Source organism: Rhipicephalus microplus, chromosome 3 (genome assembly GCF_043290135.1).
Source record: "Rhipicephalus microplus isolate Deutch F79 chromosome 3, USDA_Rmic, whole genome shotgun sequence".
Lineage (NCBI taxonomy): Eukaryota > Metazoa > Arthropoda > Arachnida > Ixodida > Ixodidae > Rhipicephalus > Rhipicephalus microplus.
Genome location: NC_134702.1, coordinates 249,652,645 through 249,667,545, shown reverse-complemented (window position 1 = coordinate 249,667,545; position 14,901 = coordinate 249,652,645). Strand labels below are relative to the sequence as shown.

General features: G+C 45.8%; 1 protein-coding gene across 1 annotated transcript in view; it reads right to left on the bottom strand.

Moving 5' to 3' along the window:
* The window catches only part of LOC142803186 (neprilysin-1-like), a 163,739-nt gene extending 162,823 nt beyond the window's left edge, over positions 1–916 (bottom strand). The window contains exon 1 of the mRNA XM_075888280.1: positions 840–916. Coding sequence (XP_075744395.1) covers positions 840–842 — 3 coding nt within the window. The 5' untranslated portion in view covers positions 843–916. The remainder of the gene's footprint in view (positions 1–839) is intronic.
* Positions 917–14,901: the final 13,985 nt, after the last annotated feature.

Sequence of the window (14,901 nt, the reverse complement as noted above, 5' to 3'; positions counted from 1 at the left end):
ATCAGCGCGCGCGCGCGCAGCTGTTCCTGACAGCTGCCGAAGCCAAAGCATCACAAGGTGGGGGCTCAGGTTGCTAGGGACGTGGCCGCCTGCAGCCTTGCTATAAAAAGGGCTTTAAATGGTTCCCGTTGAACGCCGGACATAGCCCGACTAATAAGTGCAAACAGGGACCATCTCTCCGAACCTTGATTGCTTGCGAAGCAGCCGCGGTGCGCACGGCATTGACCCGGTTTAAACGGGCGTCAACGTGGTGCTGGAACAACGGTTTCAAGTAAAACTAGGCGTAGCATTCACTCGAGTAAACGACGTCACTATTGGCGAATGCGCTCGGCTTCTCTAACACTCGCAACGCAGTCGATCGCCTGGTTAGGTGTAATCGCCACGGCAGAAATTTGAGCATGCGAAGGTACGTCTTTTTCTGGCGTCTTCTCCATTGCAGATAAACGAGCTGAAAGAGTGTTACCAATCAATGTACGTTCGAGCGTTGCGAGCGGTGGAGAGGGTGAAGCGAGAGAGTACATGTTTCAACGTGTACGTTCGGCGCACGTCATGTTTGTTAAGCATGAACTGACGAATCGGCCGCGTGGGGAGTGGTGGTAGTGGTAGCGGAGCGAGCTTGCGGCGGGTGAGTGACGCCAGCGCGCACTACGAGGGAAGCGTGACGTCAATCGTACGGAGGGACAGGGTTACACAGGCTACTCAAAGAGCTGCTTTTCATTTAAAGGAAATACCAAGAACCTCAGCACTACAATTAATTGTTGTAGTGCGGTGTCTGTAAGCACGTGTGTCTTCGCTGGACATTTGGATAAGTTAGTGAGACAGAAAAGCAGTCACAATACCATGTTCTGTCAGAGGAGGTGTGAACCTTCCAGAAATTAAGCCGGTGACCTTGTACGCAGAAGAGCGAGGAGCCTCCTATGTCCGAAACGAAGGAGCGTTTCCAACTTGTCTTGTCTTGTCGCCTAGGAGATCTTGGCTCATACCCACAAGGGAGATAGGCCACACTGTACCTTATAATAGATATTTTTTTTACAACGCTTGCTAAAGTAAAAGAAAGAAATTAGATATGAACAATAATAATGTTCCTTTGAAAAAACGTGAAAACGTGCAGAAGAATTCGATAAACCAGAATATATGAAACAAATAACAAGAATGAGGAAGGGTGACAAAGAATTGGACATATCTGGCAGTACCACTAGCAGCGTATCCTTCCGGTGTCCTGATTGAGTTTATGTAGCGCTGACAGAATGGCACTGCGGCGCGCACCCAACTCACTGGACGAAACGATAATAGGTTGGATGCATTAACTGGCAATCCGAGCATACCAATTGGTCTCTCAGAATTATTCGGCGCAGTGAGGCGAAGCGGCGGCATGTAAGAAGAAAGTGATCTATTGTTTCTGGTTCATTCCAAACTGCACATAGGTTAGGTTAGTAATAAAAATCCTAATTTTTGGTGATAAAAGTTTAACCGAGGAACTCTACAGCGAAAGCTTGTGAGGGTCACCTCACAATGATGGCAAAGGCATTTTGCCGTGTTCCATGTGAATTGCAAGTGCCCAAATTCTTCGGATTGTAGGAGTGATCTCTCGTTGATTTTTAAGATTAACAGGCGTTTGAATCATTTGGCACTAATAAAAGTAAACTGTGGAGCTACTAGCACCACCAGGCAATTTAAAGATGCCGAAGCGAGCGAATCAGCAATTCCAACTACTGGTCTTCAAACGACCCTGCTCACGTACCACAAGCACTTTGCAGTTTTTTTCTTCACATTAGTAGTGCTGCCCCATTCCAAAGACAGATACAATGAACTTACTCGAAAAGAGGAAGAAATGATATAGTGGGTCACCCTATCAAGTGAGATCGTGCTTTTCTGCAGTAATGGAATAAGTTATGGTGCTCCTCTATAAGGGCGGAAATATCAATTACGAGGCTAAGATGCTGAGTCACCCCACTTTTTTTACGTTCGCAGGTATAGTCTCAAACAGTCACCATTATGCTTCCACTGCAAACAGAGCGAATCTAGTCATCATTTCCCTTAACAGGTATGTTATTTGAAAGTCAAAGAAAAAGATTATTAGAAGAACTTCTCTGCAGGATAGCAATAAATAATCTTCTTTCGGTGGTCCTCTTTTTTGAAACAGTTGAGAAAGGCTTGAGCCTCAGGATCATATACAAAGCAGTATGTTATTTCCTAAAGGTAACAAAATGAATAGACTGTTAAGCTTATACATAAATTTACTTTATTTTCAACATTAGAAACTTCGTTGGTTTTCTTTTTTCTTTTCATAAATTGTCGTATTTTTCTTCATGTTTTACCAATGTGTTCTATCCTTTAAAATCGCCTAACCGTATTCTGCTAGTCAAACAGTTTCATCTTTAAAATAGGCAACCATCCGCTTGGTGGTCAATAACCTGTGTGAGGTTGCGCCAGTACTGTAAGGAAGAACCATGAAAACAACAACCTAAATTATTATAGTCGGTGACAACCTAAGAATCGATATAGGCTCCACCCACGAAGCCTAATTGCCCCTATTTTCCATGACTCCACGCTACAAAGGCATTTTAACATGCCCAATGTCGAATGGTGCAATTTTCGTCCAGTTGAAAATAGTCGGTCAACACTTCACTCTGCCTTTTTCGAGCAATTACCAGAGTTTATGACCTTTTTCAGTTTGTTCAGTTTTCAACACGACTGGGTTCGGCAAGTGATAGTGTCCTGGACCTTCTTTTTATGAATCGTAACAATTTAATGAAGTCGGTTGTTCTAATTCCAGGCATAAGTGACCACGATGTCGTTGCGGCTACCATAGAGTGGAAAAAGATAGAAATCAGTAGACCTCGTTCACGAAAAGTTTTCGGATATGATAGAGGCAGGTTTGATGCCATCAATTTTGAACTGGATGCATACCTTCCGATGTTTATCCAATGCTGTCAGTCCAATGACATTGAAATATTGTGGGGGTTGTTTAAAGGAAAACTGTTGTCTCTGGTAAACATTTATGTCCCATCGAAAATTGTAACTGCCAATCGTCGTGGTGATAAACCTTGGATTACTAAAGATATACGTGCGTCAATTAAGCGTAAGGCTCGGGTGTACAGAAATTATTGTCGCACGCGCAGTGCTGATTTATTTAGTAAGGTTAAAGCATTAGGCTCTTGCCCGAAGACACAGATAAAGCTGGCGAAGCGTGAATATTTACCGTCCCTTAATAGCAAAATCAAAACAAATCCAAAGGAAATCCGGCGTTACGTTAAAAGTAACAAAAAATACATCAGTGGAATTCCCTTTATTATGCACAATGACGAACTACTTAGAGATGATATGAGTAGAGCAGAATGCTTCAATGCGTATTTTCTATCCGTTTTTTCTCCGTCAAGCCCGATATCTCCCGTTACGACACTCAGATCGTTACCCGCTATGAATGATATCATAATAACTGAATCAGGTATAAGAAAACATTTGAACAGGCAGAATCCCCAGTCTGCGCATGGTCCCGACGGTATTTCAAACCACATACTAAAACGATGTGCTGATCATATAGCTCCATTTTTAGCTGCTTTGTATGAAGTATCGATAAGGTATGGAAAATTGCCACGAGAATGGAAGTTAGCCAATATCACGCCTTTGCACAAATTCGGCGTCCGTGATAATGTATCTAACTATAGACCGGTATCGCTAAACCCCGTTTGTTGCAAGACAATGGAACACATAATCTATTCTTGCCTTATAAAACACCTTCAAGACAATAATTTTTTCACTCCGTCTCAACATGGCTTTCGCGCAGGCCTTTCGTGTGTTACACAGCTAACCGAATTCGTACATGACATCGCTTCATCATTCGACCAGGGCATTCAATTGGAGGCTGTTTTTTTGGACTTCAAAAAAGCTTTTGATGTCGTCCCCCACAGTCTTTTGCTTCATAAGTTGTCGTTTCTTGGTATTCTTAAAACGCTCATAGACTGGATTAAGGATTATCTCAGTGGCCGCAAGCAATGTGTTGTGATAAATGGCGTATCTTCATCAACAGCTGATGTACTGTCCGGGGTGCCACAGGGGTCGGTCCTGGGGCCGCTTCTGTTTTCGATTTTTATCAATGATTTTCCACTGGGTTTGAAATCAACAATGAGGCTTTATGCTAATGATTGTGTTTTCTATTGCCCAGTCAAGTGTTTTGATGACACCACAGTACTTCAGTCTGACCTCGATAAGATCGTGTCTTGATGTGCTCAGTGGCAAATGAGTGTGAACCTAACTAAATGTTTTTATGTGCAATTTAATAACAAAAAGAAGGTTGTATTTATTTATTTATTTATTTATTTGACAATACTGCTAACTCCTGGTGGAGTCGCCGCAGAGTGGGGTTACAATAAAAATGAAGACAATACAAAGCAAAGAACCAACACAATTAGTTAAAACAAAACAGGCGCACAATGTGTAATGTACAGGCGCACAATGTAAACAGGCGCACAATGTATAAAGAAAAAACCAGAAACAAAAATTTAAGTAATCCAGGTCTTATTACTTAAATTCCTGTGCAGTACAAAAGGTAGATCAAGTTAAGTATCTCGGCGTAACATTCACGGCAACACTAGATTGGACCAGTCACGTAGATCTAATCACAGCTAAGGCTTCGCGCTTAATTCATTTTTTTTCAAAGAAATTTCAGTGACGCGCCGCAAACACTCGAAGAAACCCTGTATATTACAAATGTGCGCCTAATTTTAGAGTATGCTTGTGTTTCTTGGGACCCTTTCACGAATTTACTAAAAGAAAAGTTGGAGAGGGTGCAAAAAAGGGCTGCTAGGTTTGTTACAGAAAACTACGATTTTAGAATAAGGTCTTCTGGAATTCTTCAGGCCTTGGGATGGGAACCCCTTTGTGGACGATGGAAAGTTCAAAGACTTAAATTTCTTTATAATATATATCACGGTAAGACTGGGCTAAATGAAGAGCGGTATTTAGAGACGCCTAGTTATATGTCCGAACGGAAAGATCACTTATATAAAATTAGAGAATATACCTGTCGATTGAATGTCCTTAAATACTCTTTCTTTTCAAATTCTATTAGTGACTGGAATGGGCTAAAAATACCAATGTTCTCTGATTCTAATTTCCCAACAGCCATCGAAACAGCGTTTTGAGTTGCTGAAATAACCCATATAATTAACGTTGGCTTTGTACTTCTCTTGGTTGTTGATTTTTATAAGTATAATTGCTGCTTTCGTTGTATAATCCTGTGTTTTGTACTTTTGTTCCAATGCTGTACTATAAGTGTTAATTTCTCCTATATACTGTAAGGCACGATTTATTTGCGTTTATTTTGCTGTTTTGTATTCTATTTTCTACTGTAACCCCCCTACAACAATGCCCAAGGGGCGATGTAGGTACTTGTAATAAATAAATAAATAAATAAATAAATAAATAAATAAATAAATAAATAAATAAAAGTAGTTGCTAAACAGTGGCCATAATTTCATGCATACAACTATTACCTTACAATGCTTGATTGGTGCTGATGTACAGACTCTGAAGCACGATAAATAAACTTGAGAAGGCGCGGACTTTCGTGTGAGCATAGCAATATTGTAGTGAAGGAGAGAGACCTCAGCAGCATTTCTCGGCGCCTCAGGGGCATCGCCATCAGCAGAAGTTCGTCCTTGCTGCGCTTGACCGGACGCTGCTGACTGCTTCGCCTTCTCCGTACTGCTCTGCAAATAAACCCAGTTACAAGTGGTGGAGTCTGCTGGGGTTCGATCATCCTGGAGCTTCGGAATCGCATTTTACAGCCTATTATGCCTACCGACGCAAGCGCCGCTCCAACTCCTTCACCGGCACTGCCTACTGTCCTCTGCACCAGTTTTCTGCGTCTTCGAGATCCCTCTGTTTTCTCAGGCGCAGAACACTACAGAAGACAAGGACGTTGATGACTGGATTTCAATGTACGATCGAGTGAGTACTCACACCAAAGGGGATGACACCGCTAAGTTGGCCTACGTCTCTCTCTACCTGTCGGACGTGGCAAACCTGTGGTTCATAAACCACGAAGCGGAACTCCCTACATGGTATGTCTTCAAAACCAGCCTCACACAAGTTTTCGGATGGCCTGAGGTACGCAAACGCCGTGCCGAACAACGCTTGCATACTCGGTCCCAGCAGCTTGGTGAGAATTGCACAAGCTATATTGAGGACGTTCTGGACCTTAGCAAGCGGGTCAACGAGTCGATGTCTGAAGAGCTTAAGATCAAGCACATCAGAAAGGACATTGAGGACGACGCATTCGAAATGTTGCTTTATAAGAGTCCTCGCACTGTCGTAAAACTGACTGAGTTATGCCAGAGTTTTGACGAGGCAACGTCTTTCCACCCGACGTCCCTCGGTGCTCGACGACTCTTTGTCTAGCCTGTCCACCCTTGGCATAGAAGAAGACCATGCCCTTTTTTCTCCAAGAACCAAGAGTTCATCCGTGCTGAGGTCGCTCGTCAACTCTCTTTGATGTCCTGCGTACCTGATCAACCACGCAGATTGACGTCTACACTATGCAGATTGACGTCTACACGTTATGAATAACGTCAACCACGCAGATTGACGTTATTCAAGAACAGGTCACACAAGTTCTTCCTCCCGCCCGTGAGCCGCCGCCAGTCGCCTCACCTCATGTACGCCGAGGCCGTTGCTGGACCTCGAAAGCCTGCGTTCGAGCCAGCGCATAGTATTCGCCGCCGCCCTTTTTGCCGCCGACCTGTTCACCACCGCCTATGCCGATACCACCTCGGCCACAGTTTTCTGCTTCCAAGCCACCAGTCGGCGTCTACTCCAACGAATGGCGGACCTACGACAACCGTCCGATATGTTTTGCTTGTGGTGGTGTCGGCCACGTGGCACGTTATTGTAGTCGTCACCAGCTGCTCAGAACATTCGACAAATGCCCTCTTTCGACCCTCAGTTTTCTTCTACGCCTTCAAGCCTTCCTTCCTCTTCCTTTCCTTCTGATCGTCCACTCGCCCCCCCCCCCCCCTCCGCTCTCCTTCTCCTCGTTGACGTTCGCTTTCCCTAAGCGCCACCATTCCGGACCCACTGACCAGAAAAACAAACGGCCGCAGTTCCCGAGGCACGAACTGCGTCCCCGTCGCCATGCACAAGTCCTCGCCCCTGTCCAGCTAACAGAATTGAAGTGTCAGTCGATGGTATTGTTGTCATGGCGCTTGTCGATACCGAAGCCGCCCTATCCGTCCTTTCCATCAACCTGTGCCGCGAACTCTGCAAAGTTCTGACGCCATTATCCGGTCTCTCTCTTAGAACGGCTAACTCACAAAGTGTAACACCTCTTGCACCCTGTACCACACGAGTCGTCATCGAAGGGATTGTGTATATCGTCGAATTCGTAGTTCTGCCCTCGTGTTCCCATGACATGATACTCCGCTGGGACTTCCTTGCGAATAATAATGTCGTCATTGACTGCTGTCGCGCTGAGCTTGAGCTATCTGCACTTCCTGGTGTTGACGCTGTCGAAGCCTCCCTACCGTATTATTAACTGTCTGTTTCGGACGACACCACCATACTACCGCGCTCTTCTCTGCTGGTGACTGTGTCGTGTGACGCTATTTTCGACGATGATGTTCTATTTACGCTCTCTGCCCTGTTCATTGAACGTGTAGCGCCCTCGTTCGGGCGGCGCGCAAACCGGAGAGCGCGCGATGGCGACAGAAGAAAATAAAGAAGGCGCTAGGCCGTGGCACGTGAAGCCACGGCTCGCGTTCCTGGCTGGCATCGGTTACCGTTCAGGCGTGTCTTTCTTTTGTCGGTGAAGGCGTTCCACCATGCCGTTGGCGCAGGGATGATAAGCCGTGGTACGGCAATGTCTGGCTCCGAGGATGCGATTAAGGCAAGTGAACAGCGAGGTCTCAAACTGACGTCCACGGTCTGTTGTCACGGTGCCAGGACAGCCACAGCAATTCCTACAACGCCTCCTCGACTGCGTTCAAGACCTCCGGCCCACTCCACCCAGACCTTCCGAACACAAGACCATATTCGTCCACCCTGATCTGGCCACTGCAACACATGTTTTCGTGCGCCACGACGTGGTCAGACCACCTTTGACACCAGCCTACGACGGACCATTCCGCGTCCTTCACCGCACGCCCAAAACTGCCACTCTACTTCAGAACGGCCGTGAAGAGACAGTCATCTTGGACCGACTCAAGCCGGCGTACCTGGAGACCGCCCTAGAAAGCCTCTCATCTACGACTGATCTTCCATTGGAACACCACAAACGGCATGTCACATTCCGACTTCCAGTCTACACGGGGGGCCCTGTAGCGCCTTCGTTCGGGCGGCGCGCAAACCGGAGAGCGCGCGATGGCGACAGAAGAAAATAAAGAAGGCGCTAGGCCGTGGCACGTGAAGCCACGGCTCGCGTTCCTGGCTGGCATCGGTTACCGTTCAGGCGTGTCTTTCTTTCGCTCCTGCGGCATAAGCCTACAAACGCAAATGTTCTCCACTGCCCGTTGGTCTTCTTACTCTTTACCGTGGCGTCACGAAGACGCTCGTGTATAATACGCTAGAAGAGCCTTTACCTTTATACCATGATGAATGTCTCGGTCACATGCATTCGATCGACGCCCATCACATTTTTGACGCTGCGTCTAGTTTATTTTCTACGCACCTCCGTTCACTCATTTATGACTCTGTTGTTGACCAGTCACTCCTTGACGCTTAACACTGCTCCATTGATGTGGCAACGTCTTCTTCAGAACGAAGCCAGTTGGTCAACTTGCTGCAAGAGTTCCGCACTTCTTTTGACAGCCACTCTTCTGGCCTCAGTCGCACATCGACTATATCTCAAAAGATTGACACAGAAAGTCATACGCCTCTACGGCAGCGTCCCTACCGAGTCTCAGCGTCAGAGCGCGGCGTTATTAACGACCAGGTTGCTGACATGCTCCATCGGGTTATTGTCTAGCCTTCTAACAGTCCCTGGGTGTCACCGGTCGTTCTTGTTAAGAAAAAGAACGGCTACTTTCGATTATGTGCGGACTACCGACGTTTAAACAAGATCACCCATAAGAACGCTTACCCGTTACCACGAATAGACGACGCCCTTGACTTTGCAGGGAGCAGAATACTTCTCTTCGCTAGATTTACGGTCTGGATACTGGCAAGTTCCTATCGAAGCATCTGACCAAACGAAAACAGCATTTGTCACACCTGTGAAATTATACGAATTTACCGTTATGCCTTTCGGCCTTTGTAATGCTCCAGCTACTTTTGAAAGAATGATGGACACCATTTTACGAGGCCTCAAGTGGAACACATGTTTATGCTACCTGGATGACGTAGTTGTCTTTTCTACCGATTTTGACTCCCATTTAAATCGTCTCGAGCCCGTCCTCACACGCCTCACCAACGCTGGCCTTCAACTCAACCTCAAAAAGTCCCGTTTTGGTGCCTGGTAGCTCACCAGTCTTTGCTACGTCTCATCGCGGGACGGCATACTTCCTGACTCCGCCAAGCTTCGAGCAGTCGCCAGTTTTCCGAAGCCAAAGAACTTAAAGGAACTTAGAAGTTTTGTCGGCTTGTTGTCATACTTCCGACGCTTTAATCAAAATTTTGCTTCCGTATTTGCGCCCCTTACGGACCTTCTTCGCGGCGACAAGGACCTTTCCACTTGGTCACCAGCATGCGACGATGCGTTCACCAAATTACGCCGCCTGCTGACTTCACCACCCATCCTCCGCCACTACGATCCTGCCACTCCAACGGAGGTTCACACTGATGCCAGTGGTGTTGGGCTTGGCGCTGTGCTCGCGCAACGAAAGGCAGGGTTTGCTGCATATGTCGTCGCCTACGCAAGCCGAACTTAGACGAAAGCCGAGGCTAACTACTCCGTGACCGAGAAAGAGTGTCTAGCTATTGTTTAGGAACTTGGAAAATTTCGCCCCAACCTGTATAATTACGCATTCGACGTCGTCACTGACCACCACGCCCTTGGTTGGCTATCCACACTTAAAGACACTTCAGGACGACTTGCTCGTTGGGCGCTCAAACTTCAGGAGTACGACATCCGCATTATTTACAGATCCGGCCGTAAGCACACGGATGCCGACGTGCTTTCTCGCTCACCCATATTGAATGAAGGTGTTTGCCTCTCTTCCCTCAAGCCTGCACTTGTGTCATCCACCTTGCGCAACATGACGGTGGGACAACGAAAGGATCCCTGAATCAGTGGCCTCATAAGTATTCTTTCTGATTCTCTCACTCTTTTACCGTCTTGCGCTCTCCGCCGCCAGGCTAGCAAGTTTTGCCTAAGGGATGATCTTCTTTATCAACGCAACTACCTTTCCGACGGTCTCAAGTGTCTTCTCGTGATACCCCGCCATCTTCGAGGCGTTATCTGCGAAGCTTTTCCCACGGACCCACAGTGCGCCCACGCAGGCCTCTTCAAGACATATGCTAGGCTTCGACTCAGATCTTATTGGCGTGGCATGTATAACTACGTGCGGAAATTCATTCGCTCGTGTGCTCAGTGCCAATGACGAAAGTTACCTCCTGGGCAAGTCTACACGTCCCAACCTCTCTCCCTTGTCCTACTCGACCTTTTGATCGCGTCGGCATTGATATTTATAGACCACTGTCAACAAGTATAGCTGGTATTCGCTAGATTATTGTTGCGATAGACCGTCTGACACGCTATGCCGAAACAGCCGTGCTGCCGACTTCCACAGCCTGTGACGTTAGAACGTTTCTGTTGCAACGTTTCCTTCTTTATCTTGGTGCCCCTCGCGAGCTCTGAAGTGACAGAGGCTGTGCCTTCCTTTCTGACGCCTTGAAGGCATTAGTCAACGAATGCCGAATCGTGCACCGCACAAGTACAGTGTACCACCCTCAAATGAATGGCATGATGGAAGGTTTCAACCGTCCTCTTGGCAATATCCTGTCGAGGTACGTCGCCTCTGATCATTCAAATCGGGATCAAGTTCTCTCGTTCATCACCTACGCGTATAATACTGCCGTAAAAGCTACTACTGGGTTTTCGCCATACTTTCTTCTATACGGACGAGAACCTTCAAATACAGTAGACACTATTCTTTCATATAAACTATATGAGTCCTAAAGTACAACTCTGTCCGAAGCTGCCCGATGTGCTGAAGAATGCCGCCAGCTTGCCCGCTCTTTTTCTACTGAGGACCAGTGGCAGCCGCAATCCCGCCAGACTGGGGACCATTCGACTCCAAACTTTCCATCTGGTTCAATGGTATGGCTTCGGGCACTGGCTACCGTACCTGGCCACTCCGCAAAACTTCTTCTCAAATACCTGGGGCCATACCACGCTGTAGAGAAAACGTCACTCGTCAACTATATCGTGAAGCCCATCATCCCATCCACGGACCTACGCTAACGCAGCCGCGACACTGTCCACGTCTCTCGCCTCAAGCCATACTATGACCCATTAGTCGTTTCTTCTCCCTAACCCGCAAGAATGACGCCTTTTTATGAGGAGGGCGATTGTAGTGAAGAGGGGCCTCAGTGACATTTCTCGGTGGTTCAGGGGCATCGCCATCAGCATAAGCTCGTTCGTGCTGCGCTTGGCCGGACGCTGCTAACTGCTTCGCCTTCTGCGTTCTGCTCTGAAAATAAACCTAGTTACAATATGTTTGTTGTTTAAATTGTACCCTCTTTTGCACTCACCTTTAAGTCCATGAAGAAGCAATGCGCATGTCTCGAAGGCGATGTTCCTGTTCGGTAATTAAGGTTCTACAGAACAATCACTACCACATTTAATGTAATGTGTAAAAGTAAGAAATGGTTCTTTTGCGGTTTCACTGAACGAAACAGGGCAAATAATCACATTAAAGCAGGCTGTTCGCAATTTTTTACAAAACTTTCGCTGCCTGGTTTCTCGGCTGTGTTCTGTAATTATGAGAACTATGATGCGAAGCGAAGATTGAGAAATAAAGATTGACAGAAGATTACAGTGGCGGATTCAAGCTAACAGCTCTCTTCCAGAACAGATGCTGGCTTCAGACGACGGCTATGCACCATGGACTGCGTCTTCGACCTGGTTACAATTGTAGAACATGAGACGAGCTGTGGAAGCATGACTGTTGCGGCGTTAATAAATATTAAGAAGGCGTTCGACTCTGTGAGCAACCTTTCTTGGCTGTACGAGCTTACTTCACTAAGGGTTCATGGTAGTATCTTTCAATGGATCGCCAACTTCCTGCGTAACATACAAATATACATTTCAACGAATAATGGCGACAGCGATCGCTTCAACATGAGCAGAGGTTTACCCTAAAGAAGCTTTCTAAGTGCGCTTGTTTTCAATGCTGCAATGGCAGGTCTTCCAGAAGTGCTGCCTGAAGCCTTGAAAATATTCATGTGTGCATATGACATATGCATATGAACTTCCCAGAAATCAGTGAAAGTTATCGAACATCGGCTTCAACAAGGACTAAATGCAATAAGTGATTACCTCAAAGAGCAAGGCATGCAGATTTCTCACGCCTTATCAGTAGTTCTGCCGTTCACGAGAAAGACAGTGAAAAACTTGAAGCTTTTTGTGGATAACCAGAGAATCAAAATCGTACGAAAGCATCGCTTCCTTGGTGTTACCTTAGATAGCCAACTCAGATGATGTCAGCATATTGCTGGCCTAGAAAATCAAGTGAACTGCACCACAATTGTTATACGTCACATAGCAGGAACAAAATGGGGTGGTACATCAGCTTCTCTACCTCACGTCTATTGTGTGCTAATCCGAAAGAAAATTGCCCACTCTGCACCAGTTTTCCACAACATCTCTCAGATGTCTCTACGCCGGCTTGAGCTGTTACAAGCACGAAGCATACGCATATATCGGGGGGTTCCACAGGCAACATCAAGTTCTATGACACTGGAAGAGGCAAGGGAACCCTAGTTTTTAGTAGTTAGAAATATGGAGACATGTCGACACCTCTTTCGACTAGTCACGCTACGCGCTTCACATCCGATCATATCCAACAACGTGAACCGTGCCGGAGCGTAAATTCTACATGTGTACCAACAGTATATTTCCCGGCTTCCTGTGTCAAGACATTGGCTACTGGAGCAAAACTACGTGTCACTGCTTCACTGTCACTGTTTCAATAGTTGGTAGCTGCTTGAGCTACCAACCATTGAAACGTCAATAGAAGAACTTCGCAGCAAACATGAAGTGCAAGTCATTGCGGCACAGCAGTTCGCATCACATCATCTGTTTTACAGGTACCAAGGATACACTCACGTGTCCACTGACGGCTCCGTCACCAAAGAGTCAACGACATCAGCATTTATAATTCCGGAATAGCATGAATAATATGCATTTCGGTTGCGCCACCTCTCCTCTTCAACAACGCCGGAACTTGCTAGACATAAGCTTTATTAAACTGTCAACGACACCAAGAAAATGGGTGGTAATTACAGACTCTCTAGAATCATTTGCATGTGTGCAAAATGCCACTTCAATACACATTGATGTGCGTATAGTATACACTATACTAAAAGAGCTTTCAGAATCTAGGAAATTGAATATGCGAATGGCATTTGAGCGGGCTCACAGTCACTGTGGAAATAAGGAAAATGAAATGGCGGTTGAGCTGGTGAAAACCACTTATAATTCTACGCTAACGTGCCTCATTTTGGTATCTCAATATGATGTAAACAGAATATTAAGAAAAACAAAACGTGCATTATGCCTACCTACGTGCTTCACTGAAAAAACAAAAGAATTGGTCCTATATTCTGTTGATCCTAATCTTGAATACCAATTAGACCGTGACCTCCCGAGACGTATTGACACACTCATACATCACCTACGACTCGGAACTGCTTACACAAAGCGCTTTTTACTTCTTATTCAGCGTGTAGCATCGTCAGCATGGGCATGTGGCCTTGACGACGAGGATATCTGTCAGCTTTTGCTCAACTGTCCGCAACACAATGCTCACCGAATGCGACTAGAACAGGAACTTCATAGATTAGATCCCGAGCAGCCATTTGCATTGAATGAAATACTATCTATGACAATCTAAAACAAACAGCAAAGCAATGCGTGTGCAATAACACTTATTCGAAGAAACGAAGATTTGTGACGACTACTCAGCGGACAAAAGTTAATAGTGAGCGTGGTCTCTGCGTGTTTGTTCTGCCCATAGAACTTTTGCTCTCACCCATGTAGGGCTGTATATATGGATATATACTAGTGTTTTTTTTCTTTATCTGTAACAATCAAGTGAAAAGGGGTAGCCGTTGCCAAGTAATGGTGAAAAAACTCTTTCTTTTATTTTCTATTTCAATAAAAATTAAAAAAATGGAGAAGCGATGTATTTTACAAATTTCGATTCTTGTGCTCCCTTAAGTAGCGAATGTGCGTTTCACGTCACCGAGCCTTCATTATGCTTAAGGAAAACACCAATGTTTCATTCAATGTTTTGTTTCAATGAAATAAAAATGCGTAGCGCTCATTGTTATTAACAGTGGCGATAGTTGCATACGTTGTCATTAGGTTAATGGCCAAGGCAATGTACGCGGCTAAAGTGGTGGCGACTAAAAGCGGTAGTTGAAGTTTCTTTTTTTTCGTGTTTCGACAACTTGCACTTCATGGCGTTTCCATCACCTCGTCAGCCCTTGAATATTCAACTTTTTCTAAGCGGGGCCCAGTTTTGCAGCAACACGGGTACTACCATCAATGAAAGTGTCTGTTGAAGGTGTGTCTGTGCAGGCAAGTGAATGCCTGCACATCCGGGGAATGCTAATGAATTGCGTGCCAGACTGCTTTCACAGGGGAGTGCAATGCATGCATTCCTACATTCATTGGGCTCTACTTTATAATAAACAAGTTATCTCTATTCGTAATACATGCAAGCAATACAGGAAAAATGA